We start from the raw sequence: 14,550 nt of genomic DNA on the forward strand, positions 1-14,550 counted from the left end.
TTCACTATTTTAATCCTACTGTTCCATGAGCTTTGGGGGTATTTCTATCTTCTGATATCTTCTTCAATTTCTTTCCTCAGAGACTTGAATTTTTTTTTTTTTATACAAGTCTTTGACTTGCTTGGTTAGAGTTACACCAATGTACTTTATGTCTTTTGTGGCTATTGTGAAGGGTGTTGTTTCCCTAATTTCTTTCTCAGCCTATTTGTCTTTTTGTCTTTTGTATACCGGAGGGCTACATTTTTTTTTTTTTTTTTTTTTAGTTAATTTATATCCAACCACTTTGCTGTAAATGTTTATGAGCTCCCACACTCACTGTTACATGCAGGTATGAAAACAGCTTTACCTATACTATAGAGTGACAGTACTCTGTCACTGGTGAAAGGACTCTAGTCGCTAGTCTCATTTATGTGTAGGGGGCACTGTGTATACACTTGTCCTAAAGTTTTAAGATAGAGCCTTCCCTGGATACAAAATGTAAATGATGCTTTCTTATCAAAGGTGTTGCTCGTAGGTGTCAGACTCTTCCATTTCTAATCAGCAGCTTACGTGCCTCCACAGAGTTCTTAGCGCCCCACCCACTTAACACAGAGATGGTCTTAAGAAATACCTCTCCCCAAAACTTTGAGCAGAGTGCAGGGAATGTTCTGAAAAAAGGGCAGATAGAAAGACCAGGAGGGGACAGGAGCTCCACAAGGAGAGCAACAGAACCAGAAAATCTGGTCCCAGGGGTCTTTTCTAAGATTGATACCCCAACCACGGACCATGCATAGAGATAACCTAGAACCCCTGCACAGATGTAGCCCATGGCAGCTCAGTCTCCAAGTGGGTTCCATACTAATGGGAACAGGGGTTGTCTCTGACATGAACTCAGTAGCTGTCTCTTTGATCACCTCCCCCTGGGGCCAGCTTTCCTAGCCCACAGAGGAAGACAATGCAGCCAGTCCTGATGAAACCTGATAGGCCAGGGTTAGATGGAAGGGGAGGAGGACCTCCCTTCTCAGTGGACTTGGGGAAGGGAATGGGAGTCCAAGGAGGAGATTGGGTGGGATTGGGAGGGATGATGGAGGGTGCTACAGCAGGGATACAAATTGAATAAATTGTAATAAATAAAAAGAAATAAATGAAAAGAAAAAAAAAAAGAGAGACACCTCTTCCCCAGTTTGGCCTATTAGCTGAGACTCAGCATAGGCGTACGAAGTCTTGGATTTTTCCACTCAGAAGGCTTGAATATAGGGTTTTTAGTCTTTAATATGTCATCAGTAAAGTGAATAAATTTGATATAGAAAATTGTGAGATAAAAATAAAAACACAGGGTGAGTTTCTCTGCATAGAAGGAGAGATTAAGTGTTTAAACTGTATGGGAATCTATTAGTGATAATTTGTTGTTCTGAAAATTATTTTCTTACACAGAAAGCAGTTCTGAATATTTAGCAGAAGCGTACAGGAGAGCTATATATCCTCATTTCCACACCTGGAGGTGTCTGCAAGTATTTATTTTATTTAAGGTTTGAATTCCTATATACTCATAGGATGTTAATCTTAGAAATGTGACTATCTGGTGAAGCCCTGCTCTTTCCCCTTTGTAGAAACTGAAGAAGAAGTAGAAACTGTAGAAATCAGAAGTATCAAAAAAGGAAATCAGTTTTTCCCTCCAGGAATTCCCAGGACTGGCAGCCTCTGATTCTTAAGTGAACTTTCCTTCAGACTGTGAACTGCCATTTGTACCTTTTTGTGAACCAGTAGTTTTTAATTCCTTGAAAGTAACATGGTTTCATAAGACAGTAGAGAATGGAGTGCTTTAACAGAGGAGCATCTGTTTGCACACGGAGACCTGACACCGAGTAGATGACCAACACAGAGATTCACATCTGCCAAGGTCCAGAGAATAAGATTTCAGAACTTTGAGCCCTCAAAGAATTATGTGTTACACACTGTCTTCCAGAGGCCTGGGGATCACTGGGAGAGGTGGAAATCGTGTCAGAACTAGAGGCAGTGGGTGACTATTATGGAGGGTCTCCCAGTGGTGGTGACAGTGTACACATGACCTGTAGAAGCCCAGAGGAGACTGGTTTCCAGCCTACAGAAGGGAGCATTCCATAAGCTTCCTTCCCCAGCCAAGGAGTCATTCAAAGTTGGGAAAGGACAGGTGTACCTTCTCTTACGTGCATAACCTTGGATGAGTCCTTGGATGAGTTGGAAAAAGCTCTGGAAGACTACATACTCACAACTATTTGGGAAGCACAAATTAACACAGAAAGCATTGCATGGGAATAGAAGAGGGTTAGATTTGGAAAGACCTGAAGAAGGAAGGCTAGATATGTTCGAAACATATACAAAATTTTCAAAGAAGTAATACAAATTTTAAACATTCCTTATTTGTGCTTTCCAACAAATTGAGGAGGGTGTTGACTGACAGTTTTTCATAGTGAAGAAATAGGAAATGAACTCCAAATTGTCCCTCTAACAGGTGAGGAATTAAAATATAAAGTGGAACTGCTGACTTAAAGCCCAGAACACTTTGCCGTGCACCTTATTTCTATTGGAGATTTTGTTGTGTAGAAAAGATGGTTTTATGACATGTTCAGATGTCTCATGAAGAAACTATGATGTAATGAGAGAAGGGAAGCATAAATGACATAACACAAGAGCAATTACAGGAAGGCTTTAAAAAAATCTTTCAGCAAGTTCTACATTCCTCTTTTTATTTATTTGTTAGTTTGGTTTGGGTTTTTTTGTTAGTTTGTTTGTTTTGTCTTTTTCTTTATTATTCCTGGAGCTCTTGCTTCAAACCAGACTTGGTTTGCACATTTTCTCTTTGGCTTCTCACTGCTATGAGAGCTGTTTTATCATTGCTTCCGGTTTATAGTCAGTATAGTGAAGTTGAGAGTGAACCAGCTGTTACAAGGTCATTTAGCTGCTAACTTCTGCATGTCTGCTTACATCATGGTGCCACATGATTTTATTGATTGCCTTATGTGATCAAGATTGCATGTGCACTTTGAAACTTCCTGCAGGATACAAATTAGAGGCTGTATATATAATGTAATATTCATGTTTGTTATCATGTTATTCATCTGTGTGCTTCCATTTTGGACTTTAGTTCACTATATGTCCTTTGGCTTGTGTCATAAAATGCATTAGAGCAAGAGAATGTAGCTGTGGTGTTAAATGATATTGTGCCTTAGGAATAAGTATGTCATTCTTTCTGCCAAGAGGCAGTGCACACATCCTGCGGGAAGGTGCAGAAAGTATGTGTAGCCCATGAGTATTGTTTGTAGATACTGATAGATATCACTAGGTACCTCCACAGGGAGGTATATTCCTGGCAGAAAGTTCAGAGTTATATGTAAAACATTCTACAGGTAAAAGGAAATAACATATAAACCATAAGCACTGGGAAAGCTGAAACATGTTTCATTTTTTGCCTGTTTCTATTGCCAGATACATTGCTACATATAGTTTATGCTATTTTTCTTTTGCTGTGATAAAATGCCTGACAGGAGTAACCTGAGGAAGGGAAGGTTCATTTTGGTTTACAATTTGAAGGTACCACCATTACTGTGGGAAATGCATGTTGGCAATTAGTCACATTGCAGCCACAGTCAGGGAGTGAGAGAGGAATACTGTGCTGGCATCTAGCTCTTTTTCTTCACATGTTCAGTATGTGAGTCCTAGTCCATGGACTGGTGCTACCCACATTTATGGTAGGTTTTCATACCCTAATTAACTAAACCTAGAGACTTTCTCACAGACATGCCTAGAGGTGTATCAGCATTCCCTAAAGTTGACAATCGTAACCACCACACAGCTGATTCCCACACAACTCCAAAATTTATTTATTCATTCAGTGGTTCTTTATAGTCTAGGCCTTAGAATATACTTTTCTAACCTTTGCTAAACTATACTTCTTATTCCTTGGAGCCTTTGGGTTTTCAAGACAGGGTCTCTCTGGGTAGCCTTGGCTGTCCTAGAACTCGATCTGTAAAGCAGGCTGACCTGAACTCAGAAATCCACCAGCCTCTGCCTCTGAAGTGCTGGTGCATGCACCACTACGGGAGGATCCTTGGGGCCTTTCCGCTACCATTATCTGAAGATGGGCTAGCTATAAAGTCTTCTGAGAAGACTTCTCTGACACATTCTGTCTTCCTGTGGCATCCCAATCTCATCATGTCTGGCCGTCTTACCTGTGCTTGTTTTATTGTCTGTCTTAGGAGGTTGCATCTGTAGAGTAGCTGGATACATGCTTGTAGTGCATTTTTCATCAGGTAATCCCCTTCCCACCTTTAAAAAAAAAAAAAAGAACATAGGAACAAAGGTTTTATGTTCTATGCAAACTTCAATTGTGGAGGCTACTGATTTTAAACATTGGAGATATTTCAGATTATTTCTAAGCAATTTAAGTGAGGGAGAGACTTATTTTAATATTGAAGTAACTAACCAAAGAAAGTTCAGCAAAATAATCACTGGGATTGAATACTCTCAGATGATAAAGTAAAACTAAAATGGCAGTGGTGGTAAGTATTAAGGAGTAACATAGAAGCATTATATCTCTTTTAAAAATGCATCTTGATGGTCTCCTTGGTTTGCCTGTGGTATATATGCAAGATTAGAGTCTCACAACAGTGTGATGCAGCCTTGATCATTCAGGCCTTTACAGCCATTGAAGCAGGACATTCTCCCCAAGCATGGTTGGATACCATAAAAAGCTAAAATGTTACGCTCAGGATGTGAGGCTAAGCACTGCACTCAGGGTCAGCCGCTTTGGACCCAGAGAAGAGCATGTCTGGTTGCATGCGGGTTGATGCCCCAGGTCCCGCCTCTGAGAAAAAGGTATCGGACGGGTCTGATGCTCTTTGGGTGGATGACACCTAAATGAATATCGGTACAAAGTCCCAGTTTACTTCTAATATCAGAGATCAGACCTCTACTCTTGCCTGATGTGTCTAAAACAAAAAGGGGGAACTGTAGAGAGCTGCGGAATGCTATGCCTTAAAGATGGAGCTGGTTTCCGCCTTCCACCTTCCCGATGGTGAGTGCTCTCTGTCACGAACAATTCCACATTTGGCTAAGGCTGAGGATCTGGCTTGCTTCCATGTATGTGGACCTATCTGCATTGCCCACGTGGCACGCCTGGGTTGGCTACCCAGAGGCTATTTAAGCTGTGGGCTGGCTTTCCCCAGGGTCAGATGATTGTTCAAGGTTTCTGAATAAACTGCATTGAAAAAAAAAATGCATCTTGAATGAATTTAAAAATGTTCATGTGGCTTCCTGTGGTAGAATTTAATGTCATTTTTTGAGATTATGACCAAATATTTATATAGACTTAGAATCTAAGATCTATTAGTTAACTTTTACTTAAGTCCACCTGTTGGAATCCAGGATTTCTCTAATTGGTTTTTAGTTATCTCCACATTGTTCCATTATAGGAGGAAGAGAGAGACTGTCAGGCCTGGCTTGGTTGAATAGACTCACATTGACAAATCTCCTGTGTAGCTCAGAATAGTGGGTTTTCATGTTAAAAATGCTGACAGCTTATCATCATTAGGAATGGAGTTCAGAGAACCAAAGATAGGTTTTTTCCTCTCAAACTTATTTTAAAATATGTACTATGTCTCTTTGAAATCAGGACAGAGTGAATTAATGTCAGTATAGTGTTATATTATTTGTAATTCCAAAATCACGGCTGAGCCTGTTTTACCTTATTGATTCTTAGACCAGCTTACATATATTTACAATAAATAAATATAAACACTTAATCACTCATTCACCTGACCTGTCATCTGTTGGATTTTCTGTTTTATTCTATTTGAATAATGTTGTTGCCTTTCAAGAAGCTGCCAAAAAACATGGGCCCCATGTCCCTTTGAGCCCCAAATCAAGCAGTTTTATAAAAAATGACTTTTGTATACTTTTTTATATGTCTAGAAGTGTCTTTGACTTTGCAAGCTAGAGTAGTTTTTTATTTTTGTTTTTCTAACCTATCCCCAAAGAACACATTTTTCTCCTTTGCTATCTAACTTTCTATAGTGAGGTTTCTGAACTATACCAGTCTTACCTAGAGCATTTGTGGTGAGCACAAGAATGTATCCAGAGGCAATAAGGAGGAGAATTTCTTCCCAGAGTGAATTATTAAAAGAGATCAGCCATTTAGGATAAAAATGTGATATAGGTATATGATAGTTGAAAATATTAATTTTAAATTGTTTAGAAATTTTTATGATTGGAAAAAAAAGTAAAAGCAGGAGTCCAAAAAGTCTGTAAGCTCAGCTCTGGGTCCTTTCTTTGAGGTATTCAAAGAGCCACCTTTGCACTTGGCCTTTAGGTGGCTATGATTAAATGTACCAAGCCCTGGGAAGTTGTATACAGATTCCCAGGAGCTGTGTTCTGCTCTTTTTACATACTTGCTCATATTTATATAATATAAAATGTATTTTTTCAACTTTCACAGGTTGATCCCAAAGAGTTAATCAAGGTTGTTAACAGGCACGTGGCTCAACATGGACACGAAGCCTGGCCTGAAGACCTCTTGTCTCTGACCAAGCAGCTGCACTACTACAACGAGCGTCTCCTGGATTTCACCCAGGCCCAGCTGCTCCAGGGCCTGCGGAAGGGTGTGGACGTTCAGCGGTTTACTGCCGATGACCAGTACAAAAGAGAAACCATCCTGGGCCTTGCAGAGTAAGGAGTCACTTTATCTCCGGAGGCATGGGTTCAGAAGGCAGAAGACTGAATTGAATTCGTAGATTAGCACCCACAGTTGCTACCGCAGGATTTTCTCCAGCTTTCCCAGTGCTGTGAGGAGTGGAGAGGAGACACATCAGAAGACACAGACTTACACAGTCTTACAGACTTACAGACTGCCCCAGTGCTGTAAGCAATGGATAGTACACAGATCAGTAGACACAGACTTAAATTTATGTAATAGCAGTGGGTGGGGTGGGAATTTTATTATTTGCTCTTACCTTCTTATGTGTCTGGTAACCCAGTTCCTGAATTATTTCTGTTCTAGAGACATGGGCAGTGGCTTGGGTGGGAAGGATGGTTCCTGTGATGGAACTTTAAAAGTGATATTTCCTCGTACACTTGGTTTAGAATCTTAACTTTTCAAAGTACATAGAATCAGTATTTTTCAGTGTGTTTAGAGATATAGTTGTCCTCATTCCAGAAGGTCCAGTGTTGTAGAGACAAATGCCTACATCCTGAGAAAGAAGCCATTATCTAGCCCAGTCTTTGTACAGAGCAGGGACAAGCTCCCCTTTGCCTTTCTGAGTGAAGAGCAGTCCCTGTGTAAGAAGGTGATACACCTTAAGCCCAGTTGCAAGAGTGGCTCTCTGGGAATGGAGGGAAGAAATTCCCTTGTGTTTTATTGCTGGTGTGCTGTATCTTAGTAACTTAGATCATGTGAGTAGCATATACTGTCCAGAGGAAGGGAGAAGTGTGATCACCCATGTGGTTACTATGTAGAAATTGGTTTTAACACCTCCATACAGCTATTGTGTACTCACCATGGAGCACATGGAAGTGTTAGGTGTGGTGCTCTACAGGCTTCATCTGAAGCCTTCCATCGCATAGGCAGCCCTGTGATATAAAAATATTCTTATCTGCATTTACTAAATGATAAAAATATGCTGGCTGGGGATGGCCAGTGACCCAAGTTTACACGGGTGTTAACATCTATAAGTTTGATCTTAATCTGGGTCTGTCACATTTTAAAGATGTCACATCTCTACCACAACATGATGTGCCTTCTTGTATACTATTTCTATTCTCAAGGAAGCACATGCATGCCATGCAGCTTAGAATTGTTGTCTTCAAACTATGGTTGTGTGTATACTGACTGGGTACTCATGTCTTCTGAGAAATTACTCTGAAATACCAAAAATGGTTTTGATTATGGTATTCGTAAGTTATCATTCAATATTATCCTTTAAATCCTTAAGAAAATGGCAAAGTTTTGCCATTCTCTGGTAACTGTATCATCCTGGACCTCTTTCCTCTCCGAGGTGTCTGGATTCTCTCTGAGGTAAGACAGGGCATAGGGATGTCAAAGGAAAGCTAGTGGGGAAAGCCTTTGCCAGTCTCAATTAAAAAGTGGCCTCTTCATCATTTATCCCAAAAGGTCAAGTTTAGAGTCATTTACTGTCTGATTTTACAGTACCCTAAGAAAATGTGTAGCCAGGATTCTTTGCTTCTGGAAGAAGAATCTGAGAAACTAGATTTTCAGGAATTGTTTGAGGCCACACAGCCAGGATTTCTTATTCTAGATATGGTGTACTTTTCCTTTGGGCATTTGTAATCCTCTATGCAATGTTGATAGTTTCTTATGAGACAGTTATGCAGAATACATTTCTATAATGTAAGGAGCACCTTATTTTATTAATAACATTTTGCTGGAGTTTTTGCATAAGTATGTAACTTGCATATGCTATGTGAAATGTGTCCTCAAGGACAAATACATGCTTTTGATAAATATATAATAGTGTATTCTATATTCTGCTGCTTAGAAAAATACACTACAGTCTTTGGATGGCTTGTTCAAAATGCCTCATAGTTTCAGCACGGTTTGAGCTTTGCCGTTTCTAACTTGCTGGAAATCCTAATATCTAAGGCAGTATTGAAAAACAGTTTTTCCTTGTTTTTGCCACTCTTTCTTCATTTTTGCACAGTGTGACCCTTCTTCTTAACCTGTTGAACTTTGTAGGCCTGTTGCATTTGTCTTGTATTGTCTGCATGTCTTTGTGAAAATATTCTCAGAGTCAAGCAGGGTATCTCTGAAGAGGGTATAACATAATATTTTTCTTCTCATCTTCATGAAGTGATAAAGATACGAATGCAGTGCTGGAGTAACAGCCCAGTTGGTATGTGCTTGCCTTGTATGTTTGAGGACCTGAGTTTGATTCCCTAGAGCCTGTATAAAAAGGCCAGACATGTTGACATTTTCTTACAATCTCAGCGATGGTGAAAATAGAGGTAGAGACAGCCAGATTCTTGGAAGCTTATGGACAGCTACCCTTACCTATGTGACAAAGACCCAGGCCAGTGAGATACCTTGACACAAAAGGTGTAAAGCACCTGGGGACCGGCTCCTGAGATTGCCCTCCGAACTCACATATACCATGTATGGCTACATTCTCATCACTTCACGCAAATATATACACACATACACACCAATTTGTATCTAACATGTCCCTCTGCTAAGTTCCCATAACATAGAGGGTTCATTGGTAATGTTCCCCAGTGGTTTCTCATTTCATTACATAGGGCCTGTACTTAATTAGAAAACTGTTCAACTGATAGTAATGTATTTTATGGGTTAACACACATAGCCTTGAATATTTTTCTTTTGTAGTCTGTGAGAAAAGAATAACCTTCTACTTTTACAAAATTATAGAAAAACAAACAAGAATCCCAAAAGGATGCAAAAGAAGATGGATACAGATACAATACAGAAGCTGTGCTAAGGAACTCACTAGGGGCCCTTTCTTGAAAGCATTTGCAAACCCCTAACTAAAGAAACACACAAGTGCCGTGACTCACTCAACTAGAGGTGTCATCCTGGCTGTAACTTATTTCACTGCTGCTGCTGCTGTGGTTGCACCAAGACCCTTCCATCCAAGAATTCTATCTTCTCTTTCTCTGCATTGGGAAAGTCTGATTCCCGCAGTAGCCTTCATGTTACTTTTCTGAACTATTTTCCTGGCATTCTTTATGTCCCTTCTTCTGGTAATGCCATTTCCTACCTTAAACCTTCCTGAAGTTCTTTGCTGGTTACTGAAAAAGTTTCAGACTCTGAGGATTGTGTGCTTCCCCCTGCCTCCTCTCCCCTCCCCCCCGGGTATGATCTGCTTGCTTCATGTACCCGAAATCAGTCAGACCGGGGTGTTGGCACTTTTGCTTAGTTAACTCTTGCTTATTCTTCATTCTTCAGTTTAGATTGATTACTCTTAATCCCAATTCTCACAATATTTTGGAACTTTAAAGAACCTACCCATGATGTATTTGGTATCTCATGTCTCATTCCCTACTAGGCTATGTGTTCCAGAAACATCTTGCTTGTTTTTATGACTGAAATGGCACAATACCTGACAATGTAGAAATGTACATTTTTTTTTTATAGTTTACTTCCATGCTTTTCAAATACCACCTGTAGGCTAGAACCTAAATCAGAATTCTTATTTTTTTTCCCTTAATTTTTGCCATTTGACTGGGCAATTCTGACTTGGAGAAGGCCAGCCTGTGCTTTGCAGGATACTCCATTTCATACCTGGCTTCTAACCACAAATTCCACCCTATTTGTGGCAATTAGAATGTTTCCTCACTGGTGAGAATTACCCTTGATGGGGAGCCACTGGCAGACAGGTCCATGTAACCTGCCTTGGAGCACCGTGGACAGGAGCTAAGGAGTTATTCTAGTGTGTTCTCAAGAGCTGTTTTAGGGAGGACTGTGCTGCCATTCCTAACACAACTGTATGTGAAGAGAATTTTTTTCTTTTCTTTCCTTCCCTTTGTTTGGTGAACAACCCTGAAGAACCCTAGAGGAAAATGTCTACAGCATTGCTCTTTCCCTGGCACAGCGATACAATATCTCACAGTGGGAAGTCTTCATGACCCATTTGGAGTTCCTGTTCAGTGACAGTGGGTAAGTACAGTTCGTATGCTTATTAATGTCCATGCTTGTCTCTTCAGACTAGTTCAGAACAATATTAAAACTATACAATGTCAGTGTTCCTGTTAGCTGTATAGTAAGATATCTTGGCATAGGTTTTCCTTTTCCAATAGCCCATAAGATTTATTTTCTGTCAGAGCTCTGAGTTAGACACTTTCCTGTGTATTGATATGTTCATTCATAATCTGTTGGCAGTGGCGATTTAGTAGTGGGAATAAGAGTGGGCATCTTGTTGCCTTGGAACTTAGAGACTGTAGTGAGAGTTAGATGATAATTGAATAATGACTTAGGCAAGTAGGAAAGTAAAACTTATTTATGCTCTAAATAAGTACAATTAGGAAGGTAGAGTGGTTAGGGAAGGCTTTCCTGAGTGTAACCTTGGACCTGTGCTGTGGTTTGGGTAGCCCCCAAGTGTTTACTTGTTGAAGTTTAATCCCACTGGGAGACAATAAATGGGTAGTAATGTAATCCTGCTATGGTTTTTAGATCAGCATTGGGGAGGCAATTGGGATTGGATAAGGTCGTAAGACTGGAGCTTCTCCATTCTGTATATAGAGAGATAAGACAGTGTAGACAGTATGTGCTGCCTTTCCTTCACCCTGCAATGCTCTGGCAGACGTAGGATTCTATGAGTAAGAAGGCCTTGAGCCTATAGGTCTGCGATCTGAATACACTTTATTATGAAGCCGTCTTCTCTGAGTATTTCATTAGGGCAATTCAATATGGGCTCTTACAAGCTGAGATCTCAGTATTGAGTCAGGCTTAACTATACTGCAAAGGGAAGGGAGCCATTTTGCTATTTCTATAAGAGCTCCTTACCTATGCTGGATTCCATACTATCTTGCTACTACACACTGACCAAAGAGTTCTTATCAAAGTCAAAATTTGTTCATTTCACTTTTATTTCACTCAAGTGCTTAAATAGCCTACTGTTCTTAGGGAGCTGCCATAGATGTTTTAGCAAGCACAGAGGTCCTTTGATTTCCTAGTCAAAGTGTTAAGTCTGAAGGCCTTGCAGAGAATCAATGTGAATGAGGCCAGAAGTCTGGACTAAATGTGTGTGAGAAGTAAGAACTAGACAATGCTGTGCTTATGGTGTAGCTTCTGAAAATTTTGTTAATCACTGAAATACTATTATCTACATTCTAAGCGTATATCAAATTATACTGTGATAATGCTATTATAGATGGTAAATGCTGTCCTAAATGCAGCATTTTTCAGGCCCTAGAAAAGACCATTGGCATTGACTCATAGCCAAACTTTGGTCATTTTCTTTTCACCTTTTATTTCACTCAAATGCTTAAATAGCCTATGGTCATAGCCAAACTTTGGGCAGAGTGCAGGGAATCTTATGAAAGAAGGGGGAGATACAAAGACCTGGAAGGGTCTGGAGCTGCACAAGGAGATCAACAGATTCAAAAAATCTGGGCCCAGGGGTCTTTTCTGAGACTGATACTTTAACCAAGGACCATTCATGGAGATAACCTAGACCTTCTGCACAGAGGTAGCCCATGGCAGCTCAGTCTCCAAATGGTTCCCTAGTAAGGGGAGCAGGGGCTGTCTCTGACATGAACTCAGTGGCTGGTTCTTTGATCACCTCCCCCTCAGGGGTGGGGAACAGCCTTACCAGGCCACAGAAGAAGAGAACGCAGCCAGTCCTGATGAGACCTGATAGGCTAGGATCAGGTGGAAGGGGAGGAGGTCCTACACTATTAGTGGACTGTGGAAAGGGCATAGGAGGAGATGAAGGAGGGAGGGAGGGAGGGAAGGAGGGTGGGATTGAGAGGGGATGAGGGTGGGGCTACGGCTGGGATATAAAGTGAATAAATTGTAATAAATAAAACAATTATATTAAAAAACTAAAAAAAAAAATAAAGACCAAATTTTGACTTTGATAAGATCTCTTTGGTCAGTGTGTGGAAGAAAGATAGTGTGGAATCCAGCACAGATAAGGAGCTCTTGTAGGCATACCCCTGAAAACAGGTGACCCCAGCTTGTAGAAGGGTTTTGAAAGTATTGAAGAGGCAAGAGATAGTTTTAAAAACCCTTGAAAGACAAAATAGCTGTACTTAGTGTTCTGGTTAGTAAGGATGTAGAGGGAGGAGCAGTAAGGGGAAGGTCTGTGGGTTCTCCTGTTGCATGGTAGCATCCCTGAGCAAATCAGGGAAATCTACAAAGGTCAAGCAGGATAGAACAGTGACTTGTACCTGAAGAGGATAGGGTGAGGTGGCAGTTGGAGCTGGGACAGCTGCATTTCAAAAGAATGAGCACAGTGTCCTCCCAGTTTTATGTTACCTTGACACAAACTGGAGTTATGTGAAAGGAAGGACTCTCATTGAGAAAATGCCTCCAAAAGATCTGACTGTAAGGCATTTTCTTAATTAGTGCTCAGTGGCGGGAGGGCTCAGCCTATTGTGGGTGGTGCCATCCCTGAGAAGGTGGTCCTGGATTCTATAAAAAAGCAGGCTGAGAAACCAAGTAATCCACTTAAAAAGTGGGGAACAGAGCTGAACAGAGAACTCACTGTAGAGGAATATCGAATGGCAGAGAAGCATTTAAAGAAATGCTCAACCTTATTAGCCATTAGGGAAATGCAAATCAAAACAACCTTGAGATTTCACCTTACACCCTTCAGAATGGCCAACATCAAAAACTCAAGTGACAACACATGCTGGAGAGGTTGTGGAGAAAGGGGAACCCTCCTCCACTGCTGGTGGGAATGTAAACTTGTACAACCATTCTGGAAATCAATCTGGCGCTTTCTCAGACAACTAGGAATAGCGCTTCCTCAAGATCCAGCCATACCACTCCTAGGCATATATCCAAAAGAGGCTCAAGTACACAAAAAGGACATTTGCTCAACCATGTTTGTAGCATCCTTATTTGTAATAGCCAGAAGCTGGAAACAGCCCAGATGCCCCTCAACTGAAGAATGGATGCAGAAACTGTGGTACATCTACACAATGGAGTATTACTCAGCAATGAAAAATAAGGAAATTATGAAATTTGCAGGTAAATGGTGGGACCTGGAAAGGATCATCCTGAGTGAGTTGTCCCAGAAGCAAAAAGACACACACGGTATATACTCACTCATATAAACATACAACATAGGATAAACCCACTAAAATCGGTACATCTAAACAAACTAAGCAAAAGAGAGGACCCTAACTAAAATGCTCAATCCCCATCCTGAAAGGCAAAGAGGATGGACATCAGAAGAAGAAGAAAACAGGAAACAACCTAGGTACCTGCTACAGAGGGCCTCTGAAAGCCAGAAGAAGAAAACAGGAAACAACCTAGGAACCTGCCACAGAGGGCCTCTGAAAGCCTCTACCCTGCAGACTATCAAAGCAGACACTGAGACTTATGGCCAACTGGCGGGCAAAGTGAATGGAATTCTATGTAAGAAGTGGGAATTAGCAAGAGCTGGAGAGGACAGGAACTCCACAAGGAGAGCAACAGAACAAGAAAATTTGAACACAGGGAACTTCCTAGAGACTCATACTCCAACCAAGGACTATCCATGGAGATATCCTAGAACCCCTGCACAGATGTAGCCTATGGCAGTTCAGTGTCCAAGTGGGTTACATAGTAATGGGAAGAGGGACTGCCTCTGACCTAATCTGATTGGCCTTCTCTTTGATCACCTCCCCCTGAGGGGGGAGCAGCCTTACCAGGCCACAGAAGATGACAATGCAGCCACTTCTGATGAGAACTGATAGTCTAAGATCAGAAAGAAGGAGAGGAGAACCTCCCCTATCAGTGGACTTGGGGAGGGGCATGCATGCAGAAAGGGTAGGAAGGGTGGGATCGGGAGGGGAGGAGGGAGGGGCTTATGGGGGGATACAAAATGAATAAAGTGTAATTAATAATAATAATTT

At 41.0% G+C, this 14,550-nt stretch overlaps 1 protein-coding gene across 5 annotated transcripts in view; it reads left to right on the top strand.

The window, feature by feature from the left end:
- Nbas (NBAS subunit of NRZ tethering complex) overlaps positions 1–14,550 on the top strand; it is a 307,505-nt gene that overhangs the window by 198,693 nt on the left and 94,262 nt on the right. For all 5 annotated transcript variants that reach the window (XM_060366017.1, XM_060366025.1, XM_060365995.1 and 2 more), the window contains 2 exons: positions 6,452–6,681; positions 10,532–10,642. In XM_060366017.1, coding sequence (XP_060222000.1) covers positions 6,452–6,681; positions 10,532–10,642 — 341 coding nt within the window. The remainder of the gene's footprint in view (positions 1–6,451; positions 6,682–10,531; positions 10,643–14,550) is intronic.

Source organism: Meriones unguiculatus, chromosome 1 (genome assembly GCF_030254825.1).
Source record: "Meriones unguiculatus strain TT.TT164.6M chromosome 1, Bangor_MerUng_6.1, whole genome shotgun sequence".
Lineage (NCBI taxonomy): Eukaryota > Metazoa > Chordata > Mammalia > Rodentia > Muridae > Meriones > Meriones unguiculatus.